The sequence below is a fragment of the Pelodiscus sinensis genome, chromosome 1 (assembly GCF_049634645.1).
Source record: "Pelodiscus sinensis isolate JC-2024 chromosome 1, ASM4963464v1, whole genome shotgun sequence".
In the NCBI taxonomy this organism is placed as follows: domain Eukaryota; kingdom Metazoa; phylum Chordata; order Testudines; family Trionychidae; genus Pelodiscus; species Pelodiscus sinensis.
Window position 1 is genome coordinate 124,405,613 of NC_134711.1, and position 22,451 is coordinate 124,428,063.

Sequence of the window (22,451 nt, forward strand, 5' to 3'; positions counted from 1 at the left end):
CCATAACACCACACAGGTAGCTGGACAGTGCTGCGGAGAAAGGAGCTCATAGCTGCCAAATTCTGGAGATGGAGAAGATAAGTGACATAGTGAGTGATGTCTTGTAATGCTTGTCTTCTACTCATGTTCACTGCAAGGGAAGGTTGCACTCACGTCAAGGCTGATTCTTAATAGGCAAGTACTTGAGCCATGCAGATCAGATCCAGGCTTCCTCCAGACTCTGAGAAGGATTGATTATATTCCATGCTGCAATCCGGAACTACCAAATGCAGACGATCTAGCTTCCCAAAAGTCTCAGGGGCTTCAAATTCAGTGCAACATTACTATTAGCGTAACACTGAGGGTACATCTAGACTACAGGGTTTTGTCGACGGAAGTTTTGTCGACAGATACTGTCGACAAAACTTCTGTCGACATAGAGTATCTAGACACATTCAGTTCTGTCGACAAAGCAAGCTGCTTTGTCGACAAAACCCTGTAGTCTAGACGCAACCCTACAGGCAATAACACCTTCTGTCGACAGAAGGTGTTATGCCTCGTAAAATGAGGTTTACCAGCGTCGACAAAACTGCTGAGTTCTGTCGACGTTATGTCCACAGAACTCAGCGGTAGTGTAGACGCAGGTATAGTTTTGTCGACAAAAGTCTACTTTTGTTGACAAAACTCAGTAGTCTAGACACACCCTGAGTATACAGGCCAGTGATAAGTATGCTAGTTTATTTTTGACATTACTATGAAGTAGGGCCAGGCAAAATTTATCAGAACAAATCTGCAAGTGGACAAAACTGGCTTGGTTTCAGATTTGTTACAAGTTCAAAATTCAGTCCAGGTTCACCCAGATTCTCAAACAAGGGCCAAGTGTCAGGTAATAACAATCCAGACTTCAATACATCCTCTTTCCTCTCCGTTGGGTTCCCAGAAAAGGGATCTGTCATTTCAGAGTGAAAACATGGGAAACTAAGTGGTTTCACAACACAGCAAAACTCATCAATATAGACTGAGATTTGCTTTAACTTCAGTCAGACCCTGAACTCAGAATATCCAGGGCATAAACCCCATATGACCTCTGAACTTTTTGTTCAAACTTGAACCAAACTTTGCAGCACAGCTCAACCTTGAATATTCATCTTGTCATAACTCTGATCTTATTTATAGAGATGGCCAAAACCCAGAATCTTTTCTCTGATCCCCTTCCCTGATGTTTAGTGATTCAAATTAAAACATTGTTTTAATTCATTAATTAAAAGGCTCCACCATTCTTCAATTTATCACTAGCGGCTTAAAAATTAATATAGCTTATAATCATTAAAATGGAAATGAATTTTAATTGACACATCTCCAGAAAAAGGGTAAGTGAATCATAAACAGTATTTATGAATTCATTTGAACAAAATGGTGGTGACAATATTCATAACCCTTTTTTATACATGGTCCACAACCATTCATTCATGTGATACCTTTGGTGTTTGTGAGAATGTTTGCAGAATGTGAAGTCCTCACAAATACTAATTCAAATGTATTTTCCTGAAAATTCCTTCTGGAATTATTCATGTGGTCCTCTCAGGAGTTCTTGGGTTACTTTCCTCCCATTTATGACATTTCACCTATTATTTATCAGAGGGGTAGCCGTGTTAGTCTGAATCTGCAAAAGCGATGAGGAGTCCTGTGGCACCTTATAGACTAACTGAAGTATAGGAGCATAAGCTTTCGTGGGCAAAGACCCACTTCGTCAGATGCATGTAGTGGAAATTTCCAGAGGCAGGAATAAATATGCAGGCCAGGATCAGGCTGGAGATGACCAGGTGGATCCAATCAAGGAGGATGAGGCCCACTTCTAGCAGCTGATCTGGAGGCGTGAATTCCAAGAGAATAGAAGCTGCTTTTGTAGTTAGCAAGCCATTCACAGTCTTTGTTTAATCCAGAGTTGATTGTGTCAAACTTAAAGATGAACTGTAGCTCAGCAGTTTCTCTTTGAAGTCTGGTCCTGAAGTTTTTTTGCTGCAGGATGGCTACTTTTAGATCTGCAATTGTGTGTCCAGGAAGATTGAAGTGTTCCCCTACAGGTTTTTGTATGTTGCCATTCCTAATATCAGATTTGTGTCCATTGATTCTTTTACGTAGGGACTGTCCTGTTTGGCCGATGTATATAGCAGTGGGGCATTGTTGGCACATGATGGCATATATTACGTTGGTGGATGTGCAGGAGAATGTACCAGTGACAGTATGGCTGATCTGGTTAGGTCCTGTGATGGTGTTGCTGGTGTATATATGTGGGCAGAGTTGGCACCGAGGTTTGTTGCAAGGATTGGTTCCTGAGTTCGAGTTATTATGGTGCGGTGTGTAGTTGCTGGTGAGAATATGCTTCAGGTTGGCGGGTTGTCTGTGGGCAAGGACCGGCCTACCTCCCAAGGCCTGTGAGAGCGAGGGATCATTGTCCAGGATGGGTTGAAGATCACTAATGATGCGTTGGAGAGGTTTTAGCTGGGGACTGTAGGTGATGGCCAGTGGTGTTCTGTTGGTTTCTTTCTTGGGCTTGTCCCGTAGCAGGAGGCTTCTGGGTACACGTCTGGCTCTGTCAATCTGTCTCCTCACTTCCTCATGTGGGTATCGCAGTTTACAGAATGCTTGTTGAAGGTCTTGTAGGTGTAGGTCTCTGTCTGAGGGGTTGGAGCATATGCGGTTGTACCTCAGTGCTTGGCTGTAAACAATGGATCGTGTGGTGTGTCCGGGATGGAAACTGGAGGCATGCAGGTAAGTATAGCGGTCGGTAGGTTTTCTGTATAGGGTGGTATTGATATGACCGTCACTTATTTGTATCGTGGTGTCCAGGAAATGGACCTCCCGTGTAGATTGGTCCATGCTGAGGTTGATATATACACCAGCAACACCATCACAGGACCTAACCAGATCAGCCATACTGTCACTGGTACATTCTCCTGCACATCCACCAACGTAATATATGCCATCATGTGCCAACAATGCCCCACTGCTATATACATCGGCCAAACAGGACAGTCCCTACGTAAAAGAATCAATGGACACAAATCTGATATTAGGAATGGCAACATACAAAAACCTGTAGGGGAACACTTCAATCTTCCTGGACACACAATTGCAGATCTAAAAGTAGCCATCCTGCAGCAAAAAAACTTCAGGACCAGACTTCAAAGAGAAACTGCTGAGCTACAGTTCATCTTTAAGTTTGACACAATCAACTCTGGATTAAACAAAGACTGTGAATGGCTTGCTAACTACAAAAGCAGCTTCTATTCTCTTGGAATTCACACCTCCAGATCAGCTGCTAGAAGTGGGCCTCATCCTCCTTGATTGGATCCACCTGGTCATCTCCAGCCTGATCCTGGCCTGCATATTTATTCCTGCCTCTGGAAATTTCCACTACATGCATCTGACGAAGTGGGTCTTTGCCCACGAAAGCTTATGCTCCTATACTTCAGTTAGTCTATAAGGTGCCACAGGACTCCTCATCGCTTTCACCTATTATTTATTTGCTTATTTGGAGAAGGCAGTGTGGTTTAGTGAATAAGGACGTGGACTGGAAGTCAGGAGCTTTGGATTCAATTCCCAGCACTGGCACTGACCTGCTATGTGACTCTGGGCAAATCACTTCAGTTCTCTCTGCAACTCACACCTTTTATCTGTCTTGATCGGGGGTGGGCAATGATTTTTGATTGGGGGGGGGGACACTCCAAGAATTTGGTAAGTGGTTGAGGGCCACGCTCTTCCATGATATTAATGGAGGAGATGCAGGGATGGAGGTTGGGTGCAGAAGGAAGCTTGGGGTAAGGGACTGGGGTACAGGAGGGAGAGTGGGGCCTCAGAGGGAGTTTGGGTGAAGGAGGCAGTTGGGGCCTGAGGTTTTGAACTAGGATGCAGGGGGTTGGGTTGTGACCTATGGCAGGATGGGATTGTGATCTGGGGCAGGGAACTGGGGTGTCAAATCTAGGCAGGGATATGGGTACAGGAGAGGGACAGAAGGTTTGGGTATGTGGAGTAAGGGGGGCAGGAGTGGGGTCAGAGGATTGGGGAAAGGAGGGACCTGGGATGTGAGAGGCAGGCTGTGGCTGGGAGACTCACCCTGGCAACTCCCGGCCAGCACGTTTAAAGTAGCCTTCCTGCCAGCCCTGCCCTAGCACAGGCTGCAGGAACTGTGTGGTTGTGTGAATAACTACAAGCTGGAGGGAAGGGGGCTTGGTGCTTTCTGTGCTGCCTGTTATTCAAACAGGCAGCTCCCATTGGCCAGTTTCTGGCCAATGGGATTGTGCTGGGGGCAAGGGCAAACCCTGAAGCTGCCTCCACCGTGCCTCAGTTGTTAAAGAGAAACGGCCCAGAAGCCGCTTTTCTGGGGTTCCCTGCTACATTTGCAGGCTGTATCCAATGGCTTGGTGGACCAGGTCTGACCTGTGGGCTGCACTTTGCCCAGGTCTGTTCTTGATAATTTAATTTGTAAGTGACTAGGCAGAGACCATCAATTAAGAGTGTGTAAAACACCCAGCATAATGGAACCCCAATATCAGTTTGTGACTTGAGATGAGGGATGGGGAACCTTTTTTGGGTTGGGGGGGGGCCCTGGCCCAGAGCAAAGTCAGTTGGGGGCACATGCATGTAAGAAGCAAATTAACCCTCCTCCTCCCCCCAACCCTCATGGGCATAGCCCCAAACTAACAGACATGGAAAAAAGAGACACTCTCATCCTACACCAGAACATCCCATCCACTCCAGCCCCAGCTCAGAACCCCCCCCTCCTTCCCCTGGGCCACATTAACTCTTCTGGAAACCGGGGGGCTAAAAGGTTTTGTGGGGCCCTCCTAAGCTCTGGGATGGAGCCAGAAATGAGGGGTTCAGTATGTGGGAGGGGAATTCCACAGAGCCAGCTGAGGATGGAGGGTCTAGATGGGAGGGAGGGCTCAGGAGCAGACTGGAGGTGTGGGGTCTGAATGGGCAGGTGCAGAAGGGTGGGTGTGGAGGATTTGGGAGGGAGGGTGCAGGAGCAGGGTGAGGGTGTGGGGCCTGGGTTGCAGGAGTGAATTGAGGGTGGAGGTTCTTGGTTAGATGGAGACCCCAGCCTGTGCCTTCCCTGCTGCCGTTAAGTACAGAGGGGCATGGCACAGGCCCCCCATGGAGCAAGGGGCAGAGCAGTGGGGAGCAGAGACGGGGCCTGGGGAGGAAGGGAGTTGTTCCAGCCCTTCACCAGGTGGAGTGGGGCATGTAGCTCATGCACCCTTTCCTTCCCTGTCACCACTGTGCAGTAAATAAAATGTCTTACAGGCCACATATCGAACTCTGATGGGCTGTATGTGGCCCTTGGGCAGCAGATAGCCCACTACTGAAATAAATGCTTCATTTCAGAAATTCAATGACTAACTTGGTTTCTGTATGTACACCCCAAACACATCAGGTGCTGAAGCAAAGAATGGACAACTAGCTTCAGACCAGCAGCCCCAATGGGGCCTGGAGCCATGTCTTGGCTGCCCTCTCCTTCCTAACTGCTCCACCCAGGTCAACTTTACCTCTTTTAAGGGTGCCTTCTAGCATGCACTTCAGCTAATTTGCCTCCTGCATTCCACCTATGACATAAAAATGTCCATTGTTCCCCTGTTTAGGAATTTCTGACTGCCATTTCAGCAGTCTAGAAGACTCTAGATCATTCACTCCATTTTTCACTTTCTTTATCTTGCTTTTACATAACGCATTTGGAAAAAAATGCATTTTAAAAACTAATGGCCATATTGTACCCTCAGTTTTTGTACAGCACTCTCACTGCAGTTCCTGAGAGGTTTGTGAATGGATTGAAGTTGTTGTATTTTTTTTCAAAATACAGTTTGTATAGGAATTGTTTCAGCCTCCATCAAAAATGAGCCACCTCTGGGGTGGAAAACAGCTACTGTGCAGAACCAAGTGACAACTCAAATTGTTTAGGGAAGGACATTTGAAAGGAATAATGTCTGATTTTTTTTCTGGTCTGTTGTAGACCGAAATTCTCTTTCTGAATGGTCACATACATGCTACAATTTCATTAATACAGAAGCTTCATCTTATAAAATGTGCACCCTTTTTTCTTAGGGTGAAAACATTTTTAAAAGCTTTAACAAAATCTCTTTTGAGAGTGGTGGTGTATTATGAAAAAGGGCAGATTGATATTTTTAAAAGGCAAACTTTTGGAGCTACGGAGTTAGATCTTCAATTGGCCTAGTTCCACTAAGTGTAGTGTTTCATTGGCAAGCAGCTGAATCATGATTGTAGACATTTAAGTGTGTGTCCTCTTCGAAAGATTAAGTAACACTTGTCTGGTGATCATGTGGTTATATGCATTCCAGCAATGTGAAATTGAGAGTTATGCGTTTTCTACAAAGTGTGTATTTGATTAGAGGCATAGTTGAAGCAGCCTTTTGCCTTTGGGTGGAATGAGTAACTCTTGGAGCTATTGGAGTCCAGCAACATAGACATTTTTCCATATTCCACCACCATCCCCTTTACCTCTTGCTAGCTGTTGTCAAAGGGGGCAAAATGCAAAGATTAAGCACCCCCCATGATAATTCCTGCAAAAGCATGCCTAATTTCAACAGCTTAGGAGATGGCCTAAGGAAGCAGAAATGGTTAAAAGCAGAAAAACTATGAAATACAGGCAGTCCCCAGGTTACATACAAGATAGGGACTGTACGTTTGTTCTTAAGTTGAATTTGTATGTAAATCGTAACTGGTACATATTGTAGGGGAAACTCTAGCCAAACATTTCTCCAGTGCTCAGTTTTAATCTCCCACACCTCACTTCCCTCAGTCCTTTATTCTCAAGCTGAGGTGTCTGCTGAGAAATGCTGCTCTGTGTCTCCCTGGTCTGCTGGGGAGGGGGCGCTAGCTTCGCGTCTCCCTGGTCTGCTGGGGGGAAGCAGCTAGTGCGGGGTTGCCTCACCCCATTTGTAAGTCGGATCCATGTAACCCGGGGACTGCCTGTAGTCAATGGAGCTTGAACTTGTACTCATTTCTGAATCTGTAAAACATATATAAGCATTAAACACCATCAGATAACTTTGAGATGGGTTCAGAATGACTGTCTTAGAAGGAAGGTGAAGACTGGGGGCATTCCTCATTATAAGCAGCCCCACTTAAATTCAGTTTCAAATTAAAAGGACTCCCCACCCTCCACAGAGCATGTTATCCTAGTCTAGAATACCTTTCTTCCAGCCTCATTGTTGTGCAAGTTCATCAGCCTCCGGGCATTCTTTTTGATTTCTCGCGCATCAACAAACTTCCTGGAGAATTCAATGCCGTATTTGATATCCGCAGAGCAGCCTCCCCATTTCCAGCCCTCCTCCTGATTGTAGTAGCCCTGTTTCTCTCGGTCACAGCCACAGTTGCTTAGGTTGCCCTGGCTGCAGGCGGCAGTGACAGCATGTGCAACCCCAGCAGCAGTAATGGCATAGGTGAACGCTGCTTCCCTGCTTCCTGTGGAGAGAAACCAACAGCTAATGGTTTGGAAGAAAGCAGGGCTTACTACAAAGTACATACTTTATGTAGAGTAATGTATTGATTCAGGCAGGTAGCACTGTCGATAACCTGTACTCTTCCTCCTTAAGAGTGTTATGTACATATTGAAGTGTTTTGCAGAACTGAGGATCTAGTAACCAGCTGTCCCATAAGTCCCAGCCATAAAACAGTGCTGTTTGCCTATGTTACATTGAGGTCCCTTTTGGCAATGAGTTTGATTAGAGGGCTGCACTATTTGAAGCAAGACAGTTTGTTAAAGCATTGCACCAGGTTCATAAACGTTGTTTATCCCAGTTTTGTTCACTGAGACCAGGAGACGAAGACTGTATAGAATTCTGGTGGGTTGCAGGCCAATAGCTCCTGGGGATGCTGGTAATTCTCAGTGTGCTGGGAAAGTAATACGTTGCAAAGGGTTAAAAATGCCATGTTCATTAAGCTGGAGAGTGTGTCAAGTGGAGAAGGCTGTCCATACACCCTGATAAGGGTGACAATGATATTGAATATGTATAATAACTTGAGATGCCTGTAAGATGTAGATTTTAGAATTTTATTTTGTGTTGGTATAGTATGGTCTGTTGTTTTGTCTAGGTGTTGATGTTTTATTTACTGTACATCTTGTCTAATGAAGCTGCAGCCTTTCTCCACCAATCCCCTGGATCCAAATTCTGGTACCTTGGTGCAATGTGTTAAGAGTATGAAACTTCTGGCATTTTGGAGCTCTTTACACATGGTAAATTTCATTCATTATATAAAAAAAAAAGACTTTGAAATAATTGGCGTGCTGTGGTGCAAATACAGTCTTAAATCTCACGAAGTTTTAGTAATGGCTTTTATGGTATCACTACTTGTCCTAATAAGATGATAATATTTCTTGAAACTGAGTATATGAAAAAAAATGCTTCTTTACTTTAGCAGCTGCTGAAAAACAAAAATATACAGATGAAAGTTAAATAAAATATCATGAAACTTGAAAGGTCGATCTAGGAAAGCCAGGACATCCATGATTTATAATTCATTAAAATTACAATACTTGGACCAAACTATGCCCAGACCTTGACTGGCAGCCGTGTCCGGTGGCCAAGCATCCCATGACAGAAACCTGGAAATGAGGCTTCCTTTAAGAGGGAACTGGCCTAGACAGAAGGAGCTCATGGGGTCAGGAAAGGAGCTCTGTACCAGCCAGGTAGAACATCTGATGGGAGACACCTGCAGAGATCAGGAGCAGAAGACTTGTCTGGGAAAGGCTTTGGGTGAGGCTAGGAAGAAGGCTGGGTTTAGGAGGACTTTGGGGCGGTAAAATCTAGTTGGAGGAACAGTTAAGCCTGGGGAGGAGAGCTGGAAGACTTGAGTTGAGCTGAGTTGTTTATTTTGTGAAATAAAGCACTTGAACCTTGTGAGGCTGTGTACATTTTGGGGGAGCTGAGTAGGGGAAACTAAAATAGAAAGCCTTATAACCAGCCCAGGTAAACCAACCCCCCTACCACTCATACTCACACACTCTCATTTGACCAACTTACACTTTGTGTATATGTTAGTCAGAAAATATGTGCATCCAAGTATTGTGACTGGCACCATTTCAGTATGTTGTAGTTGTACATAGTGAATGTAATGAAGACAAGTCTCAAAAGGGGTAGCTGTGTTAGTCTGTATCTGCAAAATCAATGGGGAATTATCCATCAGCCTCTTAAGGTGCAACAGGATTCCTCATTGTAATGAAGATGGTGAATGAGGTTTAGCAGGAACACCAAAATGGGAGGGAACGATGCTGAGCAGAGCCATGGAGGCCTGTGGGATGGAGAAGGATGCTGGGGGTATGCATGCCCGAATGGAAGGAGAGAGGGGTGCTTGCGGGGATGAGAGCTGATTGAGAGAGAGTTGTAGGTTGGAAGTTGGGCTGGGTTTTTTTTAATAGCTGTTTGTCACTAGGGGGGACTTATCCAGCTCCCACTAAGTAGACCAAAGACACTCACTTAGCTTCATTTGGAGCTGAATTGAAATGCTTTGTACTAACCTATTAGTGAACTCCTTTTGCAAGATAATGTGACATACCCTGCATAGAATGAGAGTGTGGAAATATGAGATGTTGAGAACCTCATCTTGAACATTAGTCTCAACTCAGCAACTGTCTCAGCTCTTGTGAGCATCAATAACCCTTGATCATAAAATGCAGATCAGAAAAAAACAAGGTCATCTCATGAATACTTTGGGTAGACTGTCCCAAACCTTGTCTCCTTCCATAATTTTTAATCAAGTTATTCTCGTATTCCTACTAATACAACTTTTTAAATAAAGCATCAGAAAGCATCAGTTTCAGCTGAAAACATGGTTAACCATACTTTGTGTGGTGTCAACGAAGAAAATCCAATTTCTAATTGAATTTTTAAAAACCTAGAATGCAAATAGAAATGGTGTTATCTGATATCTCAGCTAGAACATATCTGTCAACACAACCTAAAATGAATGTAATCTTTTTAGATCAAGGCAATAGGAGGTGGTGACATCTTGCAATTTACCAGGGGCATATAGGATTTGTTGTGTGCTGTCCATACAGGGTCACTACCCTTTTGCAAGTGTGCATCTACCAACATTTGCATTCTAATGGTAGATTTTTAAAAGTGTAATACAAAAATTGCAGCTATTATACACTACTTTCTCACTTTCAACTGATTCCAGGAAACAAAATCTGATAAAGACCTTAGTTCCCCATTAACATAAGTAAATTCTGATCAGACAGGGTAGGGATGTAGGATCAATATTTTCCACAGCCAACTATTTCTGGCAGATAGGGGGAGAGCAATCTGTTTATTCTTTGCTGGAATCTTGGCCAGCCGATAATCCATACCTCATTTATGTAATCTGTGACTAACTTTTGAACTGCTAATGTGGCACTAAGATAAGTATGGTCCATTGTGGAAATTATTACAAGTTCCATAATTGCTGTAGTTTGCTGCATTTTAGTGTACATATGCATTGCAGCATATTTTCACAGCATAACCGCACTTAGCAAAGGCTCATATATACCATATAGGTATTCTTATCATTCAGCCAGGGTGCAGGGTTTTGACTTTAACTGTTTCAGAGTTGAAAACTACTTTTACTACTTATTTTCTAAAATAATTTTATTTCACACATGATTCAAAGATTTGTTTCAGCAGGAGCTAAGGAAATAAAGGATGCTGCTGAAAATAAGCCATTATGCCTTTACTTGAAGTAGGCTATGTGATGTATACTTACTTTTTAAGACAGTAATTTTGTTAATGTTGGATTATCCATTTCAGAGGAGATATGTGCAAGCTTGATAGAATTCAGTTTTTATTTTTTATAATTTTGATGGTTAATATCTGTTTATTTTAAAGCAATTTTTCAGATAACTATCAATTTACATTTTCAGAGATGTGCAAATTTATGGATTAAAAGTATTTTTTAATGTTTATCATTTAAATGTTCACATTTGTGGGAAGTTAATGGGAATAGGATATAAGGGCTGCTAGAGAAAATAACGATTTTATTATAGTAGCTGTTAAAAAAAATAAGTTTTATAACCGCAAGTTGTCAACATCACATGTAAAAATATTAAAACATTCTTAAATCAAACTCCAATAAGTTCTCAAACAGTATTTTTTTATGCCTATCTGTACATTTCAAATAATTTTTTTTGCTATTTTGCATATGCATGGTGAAATCCATGGTTATCAACATTCATTCATAAAAATCAAATTCTCCAAGTCTGTGTGTGTATATATGTCATGCATCAGGGCAACATTACTACACTAAATTAATTTCAAAACATATTTGTATAATCTAACAATGCTGTGGTACATTCCTGTAAAAGTCAATTGATGGAATACTAAACCTTGGTAGAAAGTTTAGTTTATTGCAAAATATAACTTTACACATGTCTTCTTTCCTAGATGAAGGCTGAGGAAGAATCCTGTGTAATTTCTTATGGATGAAGGATAGATCTAAAAAACGAAGGGTAGTTTACACAGCAGGGCCAAAGATGAATTAAGATACGCAACTTGAGCTAGGTTAATTGCGTAGCTTAAGTCGAAATAGCTTAATTCAGCTGTTGGCGCTATCTATGCAGTAGGAAGTCGAAGGAAGAACACCCTTCCTTTGATTCCCTTCCTCCTTGTAAAATCAGGATTACAGGAGTTGGAATAAGAAGTGCTCCAGCTCGCCTTTATTTCAAAATAAAGGCTGGCTGTGTAGATGTATTCTAAACTAAAATGAAGCAACAGACTAAGGTACAGATGGTGGACATCTTTGCAAGCAAATTTAGTGCATTTCATAAGACTATGGTTGATGTTTTATTTACCATTTTGAAGAACACATTATACATTTCCAAAGAGATTATTAAAACGTTCTTTCTTTGGGCTTAATTCAAAGATCACTGAAGTCACTGGGAGTCTTTCCACTGTCTTCAGTGGGCTCTAGATGAGGCCTTTTTTGTCCCCTTGCATTTTCCAAAGTTTATATATAGAAATAATCCAGCAGTATTTTCATCTAAAAGATTGACACAAGGATGGACATGGTTTCTTTAAGGTTGTTATTTTGTACCCTAAACTCTAACTTCAGCATCAAATGATTAAACCACTATCAGGCTTTAAGGAGTTCCTAACTGTCTCTGAATAACTTTTAGCAAACTTCACCTTCTAACCTCAAACTGATAAGGAAAAAGAGGAGGACAATAATATATCCTCTTAGACCGCATTCATGCTTTTCTCTATCACCATGTGCTATATCACCACAGTCACCCGACACCTCAACCACAATATGGTCTTAATGTGACATTACAGTAAACTTCTGATAATCCAGCACCGTTAGGACCCAGGGGGTGCCGGATTATCAGATATGCCGGACTATAAGAAGGGGGGGCTATGAGGAGTCCGGGGTGGAGTGGGGGGGATGCACCACTCGGCGCTGCAGGACCAACCTGGCAGCACCTCAGCTGCTCTGCCCCAGACTTCCCCAACTCATCCGCTGTTGAAACTGACCAGCAGCTGACTCTGGGAAGCCCAGGGCAGAGCAGCTCCAATTGTCCGGCTGCCCAGAGCACTTCCGGGTTCCAGATGGTGCCGGACCATCAGGAGTGCTGGACCATTGGATGCTGGACCACTGGAGTTTTACTGTAGTACCAAAGTTAAGGGAAACAGTTTTACAACAGTCAAATAATTCAACACTGCAAGAGGAGCCAAGCGCAGACAGGTCTGCTCCCACCCACCCACCCACACACACACAAAAAGAAGAAACAACAACCTGCAAAGCTCGAGGATCCTTGTGAGAAGAGCACTGCCTCAGACTGCTGACAACAAACGAATGGGGAAGAAGTTTATCAGAAGGTGGATTAAAACTCTTTGGCTATGTCTAGACTGGCATGATTTTCCGGAAATGCTTTTAACGGAAAAGTTTTCTGTTAAAAGCATTTTTGGAAAAGAGCGTCTAGATTGGTGCGGAGTTCACGTTATAACGATGCGCTTTTGCGGAAAAGCGTCTGTGCCACTCTAGACACGCTTTTCCACAAAAAAGCCCCGATTGCCATTTTCGCGATCGGGGCTTTTTTGCGGAAAACAAATCTGGGCTGTCTACACTGGCCCTTTTGCACAAAAGTTTTGCGCAAAAGGGACTTTTGCCTGAACGGGAGCAGCATAGTATTTCCGCAAAAAGCACTGATTTCTTACATGAGATCGTCAGTGCTTTTGCGGAAATTCAAGCGGTCAGTGTAGACAGCTGGCAAGTTTTTCCAGAAAAGCGGCTGATTTTCCAGAAAAACTGGCCAGTCTAGACACAGCCTTTTTTTATAGGGAAAAAAATACTGCCAAAACTATATAACCAATTTGAACAAACAGAATATATTCATATTCTTTATTCTGTTCAAAAGCGAGCGAGTGCTCTAAACAGACTTATGGAAGACCAACTTGTTTAAGTGTTAATTTCATGATGCCTGACTTGTGATCAAGTGAAGAACAATTGAATGAAGAGGGCACACTGGATCTCTAAGAAGATCAAAGCCAGGCAACTTAACAGTCCTTGTGCCAATTTATGCTAAAAGGTGAGATAAGCAGGGTCAAGTTTACAATGGTTATACCCCTGTCACAAGCCAGTATCTATTGACCCCAGCATTGCTGTTGCACCTTCCCTTTCCAAAAAAAAAGAAAGAAAGAAAAGGCAATCACATCAGATGAAATAGAATGTGAACTGAAAAAACAAACAAATAGAAATGAATACAAGCAACTAATACAGGGAGACCTCTACAGAAGATGTCAAGGTAAGTGACCCCAAACTTCCTGACAGACAAAAGGATTATTTTGCCTCTTATTACATATCTGTCAATGACCACTAACTCTCAACCTCATTGGAGTTCTGATCATATAGAAGCTTGTTCTCGGAGCAATTCTTTCTGCTCAGGCCTGTTCAGCTGCTGAGACAGACCTGCCATCTGGAGCCTATTTGCTGCTCCTGGTGATTTTCATTGTCAGTAATTGTGTATGTGTTACTCCTGTCACTACACCATGTCCTGCAGTTTACCTTTAACATAACAGAGGAAGTTGATGTAGATTGTTTAGATGTAACCTGGACAGGTTACCAGACACTTTCTGTTTGAAATCTAATATTCTCTCCTGGTTGCAATGTGGAGTAATTGTTTGGCATTTTTGTCTCCCCCTCACACTTTCCTGACATATTGTCTTTTTCTAACTATTTTAGTATGAATTGTCTGCTGGTACGTCAACACAGTTGAAGATTTAGGGGGTAGCTGAGTTAGTCTGTACAAGTAAACTGAAAAAACAACAAATAGTCTGGTAGCACTTTATAGACTAACAAAACATGTAGATGGCATCATGAGATACCATCTACATGAGATACGAAAGCTCATGATACCATCCACATGTTTTGTTAGTCTATAAAGTGCTACCAGACTATTTGTTGTTTTTTCAGTTTACAGTTGAAGGTGTAATTTCCAACTTGGGCTAACGTTAGCAGTGTACATAACCAGCAAGAAAGGCTGACTACCACAGATTTCAGAAGGGATTGTTCTCAAGATGACTAACCCATCCCTCTTCCCTGCAGCTATAGTAGCTATGATGCTATTTTTATTGCACTCACTTTCATTGATATAGCATGTGTGTGTATGTGCCTACATTGGAAATTATGCCTCCATCTCAATGTAGACATGTTCTATTTAAAAAAAAAAATCTTTTAGATGATGATATGAAGAATTTGATCTTTTGCCCAAGAACTTTGGTGCTTATGATCTTAGTAAGGCAGTCTGTGGTGTTGAGTGACATTTTAGGCATGCTAAATATGGATCTCTTAAATGTAGCAGGCACTTTTCTAATCAAGATATGTGTTACATTGCACTGCTTTCTCTGTTCATTTACTTGAAAGTCCATGGTAAAGGTATGAAGCGTGGTGTGCTTGAATGTGATATATCAAAAAGAGTCGCCAAAATAAGCCAATTGCAAATGTGGTCCAACATCTGTGAGTAACTCCTCTCAAATCCTGTGTCGTGCAAACGTCGCTACTTGATATGCAACAGATGAAGTTAAAAAAATATCAATAGTTGTCCGTAGAGACCGTTTTCTGTTTAGTTTAAATAAATCTTCCCTGACTTTGGACAACTGGCTGTCAGGAGTTTCATGTGGTTTCATTGGGTCTTTTGCATTCTGTTCTTTGTATTTATTGCAGATTTCATGCATGGGTGGCCACTGCAAATGATGCTTAGCATTTCAAACCTGAGGCTGTGGAGTATAATGACATGATGTTCCATGTACGGAACTGCATCCTATGCAGTATTATCATTCCTCCAGTCCCAGGACATTTTTACGCTTGGTGATGCAGGGTTTTTCTGCTGGCTAGCCACCTAGCATTATTCTTTTAAGTTCTTGTACAAGTGGGTACTTTTGTGTTGCTTGTTTGGGTTTGTCAGGCTTTCTTTCAAAAAACGGGCAATATGTGAGCATACTTACTTCACACTTCTCTACCTGCAGCTCTTTGCTTTCACCATTTACAGGTTCTCTTATGTCCATTATAAGAATCCTCTTGCTATGCATGTATTTTCCACATTTATTCCAAAATCATGATCATTTTTTAGTCTTGAAGTGTTTTGCACAACGGCTTCTGTAATATGATTTCCAGCAATTTATGGTCTATTTCTAACTCAAATAATTTGTGTCTGAACCATATTAATTAAGTGACTCACAACCAAAACCTATTGTCAACATTTCATTTTTAACCTGTGCTTCATTCTGTTGTATTGTAGTCTATGCACTGGGAGTTTATTGGGTGGATTTTGTACGACAGCTCATGTAAGCTAGGTGAATTAGCTATGAATGTAGGGTGGTATTTTAAAACTACCTTAAGGAAATTGTGTGCTTTTAAAAATCTCACCTCTAAAATATGGATATTTAATCTTCCACTTGCTTTTGCAAACTGTTCCTGTGAACTCGGAGCTAAAAGACAACCTGCCTACAAAAGAGGTCATTTGCAATGCAAAGTTTGATCCTAAAAGCACACTGCTTTTCTTAGTCAGAGGTGTATCAAGACATGGTGCTAAGCAGCCTTTTAAAGAAGGAAGGAGTCCATGACTTTAAAAAAAAATACAGTGCCTAAAGTATAAGATGAAAGATTCCAAATACATTGTACAATTGAGGACAGTCTGTGCAGTGTCCCAGTCACAGTCTGCTGTGTTTTTACAATGCTGCTAATACAGTTAAAGCATAATTTGTGAAGTAGTAGTTGGAACAGGGAGAGATTCTTGCCTGGCTTCTATTCCTAGCTCTACTAATGACTTGCTGTGGGGCTCAATGTTTCTACAGTGAAATTTCTGGAAATGATTTGAGATGCCTCTAGTTGCTTTGGCTATCCACTTGAGACATCTGATTTTTAGAGAGTTAGAAATCTTGGCCCTAACATATGTTAGAGTGAGACAAAGTGAATGAGGTAAGATCTTTCACTGGGCATCTCTACTGGCAAGAGAGACAAGATGTTCTTCTTACACAGAGCTCTTCTTCAGGTCTGGGAAACATTTCCAGAGTGTTACAGCAAAATACAAGATGGAATAGATTCTTTTGTAGAAATAGCACACATTTAAATGTACCATTCAAGGTGAAGTGGCCTGTAACACTCATCCAGTCATGGGGCAGGGGAAAGAAGAGGAAAGGAAGCGGGCAGGCAGGTAGTTAGTTGTAAATGAGCCACAAATCTCTTGTCTCTGTTTAGTCATGATTTTTAGTGTCTGGCAAAGTTATAGATTCAAACTTCAAGGCTCACCTTTTGAAAGTGTTGGGCAGGTTTCCTGAAGAAGAGGACTGACAGGTTAGATATAAAGTGATCAGTTTTTGAACAGTCTTTATCCACAGATGGTAGGGTGTTTTTGTCTTTTATCATTTTCCTGTGTATGTTCATCTGAGAGTTCAGTGATTGGCTGGTTTCACTATGTAGTTGTTTAGAGCATCTGGAACTTGGTAAGCTTGAGCTTGTCTCACCAGCAGAAATTGGTCCATTAAAAGTTATCAGCTCACTCACCTTGTCTGTCTAATATCCCAGGACCAACATAGCTACAGCAACACTGCACACTGAAATACTTTGCTTTTCTTGAAGGGACAAGGTAAGACCAAATGTATTAATAATAAATGTACTAACTCATTCAGCACCAACAAGGTTTGCAGCCTCCTAATGCTCGATGCATGGACCATCTCTTTTTTGCATAGGCTTTTCACATAGGAAAAGCAGAGAAAACAGCATTTAAAAATAGGAAAATCTGGTGATAGTCACAAAAAACCCTGATGGTTTTTAAGAAGGCCATGCTAATAAGCTACCTAAAATCACTGAAGTCCATGAGAATTCCATGTGTGAGGGTCTTGCAGGATCAAGTTCGTCATCTATAAAAGTGGTTTAGATTGTATAGTCTACTTCATTATAAATGGAAGTTCGGTATAGTTGAGTCACTGTGGACCCAATTCGAAAGGTGCTGAACACTGTCAACTCCCATTAATTTTAATGCGGGCCTGAAGCCCTATCGCTGACTTGTACTGTATAGATCATCTGGTAAAATAATGTTAATTGATTTAAATAATTAAATAAATGTACTAATGAATGTAAACAGTAACAATGAAACCACAGTGATGTATATTGTGCAGGACCTTATGTTATGTATTCTTTGCTGCCATTTGCATGATGTCATCTTTTTCCTGTATTGTTATGTTATGTGTAACCTAGATAACAAATTCCTTGGGGCTGTGGTCATGGCTTTAGTTTTCTGTAAATCACCATGCACACCTGCACTCTTGCTGCAAAAACATGTTAAATAATAACACCTTTTAAGAGAGTCACTGAATTATGGGTAGTTTTATGTGTTACACTGCAGTTTCTAGGCATGGTAATTCTAGAGGCAGCTCTAACATCAAAATGCCTTGTTTATGTGGAATTTGGTCAAGTCACTAGTGTTACTTGAATAGGTCTTTGCAGTGTCTTGTAGGAGGATTGTTGTTACCACCTGTATTACAGTAGCAGCTAAGAACCACAGCTGAATTTGGTGCCCCTCTGTGCTAAGCAAAGTGCATGGAAGAGACAGTCTCTTCCACAAACTGCTGACAGTCTGAAAAGACAAAACGTACAGAGGATGGTAGAAAAGAAATGTTATCTTTGTTTCATGAGCAGGGAACTGAAACAGGGTATGTGGGGTGCAGGAGTCAGGGGAAGGGGATAAGGAGGTATTGAGAGGAGGAGCTAGAGATGTGGGGGTGAGGAGGGGCTCAGAGAAGGGGTTGTATGGGAGGGTGCTGGAGTCAGGGTTGAGTGTGAGGAGGGGCTCAGGGCAGGGGGCTGTGAAGGGGGGGTACTTGACTCAGTACTGGGAGTGAGGAGGGACTCAGAGCAAAGGGTAGGGGGTGGGGGTGCAGGAGCTGGTGGGGGCCACACTGGCCAGGTGGTGGCTCCCCAGGGCTGGCCATGGGGGGACCTGTGCTGTCCAGGAGCTGGCTTCAGGGGCTCTCCAGGGCGAGCCCTCGCAAGGGCTGTGCTGCCAGGGGACAGCTCTGTGGGCCTGGCTGCAGCAGGGTGACAGCTCTTCAGGACTAGCTGCAGTGGGAGCCATGCTGCCTGGGTGGCAGCTCTGCAGGCACTGCCTAGGTGAAGGGCAGGAAACTTATCTCCACCCATTTTCCCTGCTGCCCCATTGGGATTATTGCTGTCCTGGTCCCCATCTCTGGCACCTCCCTGTGGTCATTACATAGTATAACTGTCCCTGCTAGCAATCCCCTCCTTTTCCATTTTATGAAAACCAGTCACATTCCAGGCACATCCCTTTGTCCTAGTATAATCAGACCCTGACCCTGCTTTAAATTCTGAGAAGAAGCTGCCTACCAAATATGGTGGTCCTAGTTCTTACTGTTTAAGAGGGATTCTTCAAAAAAAGATGGATGGACAGACAAGCTCGCCTGCTCTCTCTCAGACAAATTCTCTCAAATATATAGTAGATTATTGACTTAAAATACCAAGTATAAACTTCTTGCTAGAGCATGCTCTGAAGCTGACTATTTCTAACATTGCAGGACTCCTAGTTCCCTCAGACTGAGATGCGCTCTAAAGCCACGTCTACCCTTACAAGCGTAGAGCGGCAATGCTATACCAATATAACTGTGTTGCTATAAGAGCACTCATGAGGCCTCTCTATACCGATGGGAGAGAGCTCCTTTGTTGACATAATTTTGCAAATGAAATATTTTTATGAACAATACCAATCACAAGGAAATCCAAACCTCTAAAAAGTTTCTTATGTATGAGATGCTGCTGGTTTCAAATTAGATGCCTGCATTTCCATTATACAAAGCTAGACATATTTTTAAGGGAAGTGGTTTCTTTTTGACATCTAGTGCATTATACCCTCTTCCACTAACTAATGGAGAGAAACACTCTAGAATAGCCGGTTAAAGAAAGCCAAACAATTTTTACACAAGTTGTTTGCATTGGGTTCAACATAATGCTGATGCCAAAATGGTCTTGCCTATTGAAAATATCTGTCTGCAAAAACAAGTTAAAATATATTAATACTAATTTTAGAGAACAGTGGGATTCCATGGACATTTCTGTATGAGCAAGGACTAAAAAATCAGTCCCCTACATGTTTGTTGCATTGGTGGAAAATCATTGGTTGGATATTTGTTGTAAATCTATTAGAGCTCTAATCAGCTCTAATCCTACATAAAAAGTTGTGTTCTAAATGGTTATAAAATAGCATTTGATTCTGAATACCTTAGGGGTATTTATCTTTTAACTGAGACAGGTATCTGTTTAGGTTGTCACCATGTCTTATTTTCTGATAGATGATTAATATGCAAAAAATAATATATTTGAATTTTGCCCTTTTCTATTCTAAATAATGAAATTATCACAACATTCTCAGGTGTTTGTGCTTGAAATCTTTCTCAGATTTCTCTGGTGGTTAATTCCACAGATTTTTCATTAATAATGTGTTGTGCATAGTGAATTGATTACATAAGTTACATGATATTGTTTTTGTTGTCTGGTTGGCTGCCTCTATAACTAACACAGCATGATTTGTGAATTTTACAAATGAATGACTTTACATTTAAGCTTTAAAACTGTTTTTCTTAAGAATTCGTTGTAATTAAATCAAATTGTGTGCGAAGCAAGCAAGAATGAGTTTTGAGCATGGCCAAATCAAAATTTACTTTAAAATTAGGGGAAAAAAAAGTTAGTGGAAATGTTTTCCCACTTTAGAAAAAATAAATATTTTCCCAGTTTGAAAGAATAAACAAACCATTAATTACTTGGAAAAATTCCCAATTTTTTTATAAACACTCAAAAATTTGGGGGCTTATCCAGTCATTCTAATTTGTAAAAAGGGTCTGGAAGTTTCACGACCAATTTTTTTACAGTACAGTACACTTCCACTTATCTGAATGGTCTGGAGGACGTCCAAAACTTTTTAGATAACTGGGTGTTTAAATAGACGGAGTTCTACTTTGAATTGCAGTTTCCCTGCATTTAGGCCTACGTTAGTTAATCACTTGCAAATAGCTTCTCGGTTAATTTAATAACATCTGTAAGTGCTAATCAATCTCTGAATTTATTAAAACACTAAATATGCATTTAAAATTATGCCCCTTGTAGTTTTAATACATTTCTGGCAATTTAATAAACTCAAGCTTTTTTTACTTTTTAATAAATACAGAGTGCTAAGCATTAATAGCACAGTCATTAACCCACACTGAAAGCACGTCTTCACCCTGGAGATCAACATTCTAGCATTCAATTTAGTGAATCTAAATTGAACATTGAGGGCAGCTCCAGCCAGCATCTGTACTCCTCGCATTCTACATAGCTGGAGTTGTGTACCTTCAGCTGACCTTCCAGGTCTAGTGTAGAACTGGCGTGAGAGGTGGCTTGAGAGCTTATTAGCAGGTGATTGATTGATATAGGTCTATGTGGAGGACACACTGTGCATTCAGATAACTAGGATATTTGGATAAATGGGAGTGTTGGTTCTGACTGGACTAGGAAATGAGCAGCCTCACCAAAGAGTTGTTTGAATATTTTTAGACTTATTGAAAACAGGTTGGGTTGCCTCTTACTTTATCTGGATCAACATGCCTATCCCTAGCTGTCATTCTCTCAGATCAGTTGTAATTATTATTTTTTATTTATTGTGGCAACATCTAGGAGTCCATGTCATAGACTAGGGCTGCAATGTAGTAGATGCTGTGCAAACCCAGGACACAAAGATGGTCCCTGCCCCTCTTCTATAATTTCAGTAAAAGACAAGAGACAAGTAGATCCTTTAATTAAACCATTAGAAGGATGAGGAAATAGCATTCTAGTCTGTATAGAACTACCAGATGTTTTTCAGGAGAAATATCTCAGAAGTGGAGAAGGAGGCTTGCTTTAACCAAACCTCAGATGCAAACACCCTTGACTTCAGGGTGTTGAGACTTGAGGCCTGGATTCAGTTTTTGTGGCATGACCCCACCTCTCACCAGAAATAGTACACCCAGTCCATTTCAGGCATACGCTAACAATTAAATAATTGGTTTTATATTAACATCAACTGCTAGCCACTGATTAAATAACCATTTTTACAAGTGTTAGCAAGTGTTTCTATTCTAAACACACAATTTTAATTAGAGATGGATCTGAATCAAAACTCCAAACACTCTTAACAGACCCGCACTTTGGTGACATTTGTCTCCAGATCTGAACTTTGCAGCTGACCCCTCTCTCGATGATGGGCCAAACCAAAAGCCAGATCTGAACACCGCTGAACTCTGGGAAAGTTCAAATCCAACTTTTGTGGTTCAGGTTGATCTCTAATTAAAACAAACCAGTTTGAAAGGCAAATGTCTTAAAACCAAAACAAAACAAATGTTTCACGTGAAAAGTCTGGATTAGGTTACATTGTACCAGCTTGCGTTTTATTCTTTCATGTGATGTAATGTTACTCTGTGTACCATAATGTGACAACATGCCTATGCTTCTATAAAATATATTCAAGGCAACCAGTTTGAAGTTAGCTTTGATTAAGATATTGTACACATGGATATAGCCTAAATTGTGTAAAGACTTGCAGACAGCCTTACTTGGCTGTAAACTTCAGACACTGTCCTTTGCCTTTCAGTACTTCAGTGTATATCCCCAGTAATACAGTCTGTCTGGGATCTTTTAAAAATGAGTTTCTGGCCTTTTTGTATAAACCTCATGCCTCATTAGTCAGTAGTATGTGGAATATTGCCACTAATCCCCGAAAACAAACAAAAAAGTGTTGCTGCAGAAAATCCTGTTGTGTAATAGGTCAGGGAAATCCCAGCTAACTCTCCTGCTAAGAGCTTCTGTTTATATTGTAGTTAATATTACAGTGTCTGTAATAAAGCAACACAGTTGATCACTGGACAAGAGAAAAGCAAACAAAAGAGAAGGGAACATGGTTTCAG

General features: G+C 41.5%; 1 protein-coding gene and 1 long non-coding RNA gene across 3 annotated transcripts in view; one reads left to right on the forward strand and one right to left on the reverse strand.

Annotated features, from left to right (window-relative positions):
• Nucleotides 1-22,451, forward strand: part of LOC142818694 (uncharacterized) — a 129,050-nt gene that overhangs the window by 66,997 nt on the left and 39,602 nt on the right. The window lies entirely within an intron of this gene.
• Nucleotides 1-22,451, reverse strand: part of WNT7B (Wnt family member 7B) — a 130,669-nt gene that overhangs the window by 7,796 nt on the left and 100,422 nt on the right. For both annotated transcript variants that reach the window (XM_075900022.1, XM_006127759.4), the window contains one exon: nucleotides 7,190-7,461. In XM_075900022.1, coding sequence (XP_075756137.1) covers nucleotides 7,190-7,461 — 272 coding nt within the window. The remainder of the gene's footprint in view (nucleotides 1-7,189; nucleotides 7,462-22,451) is intronic.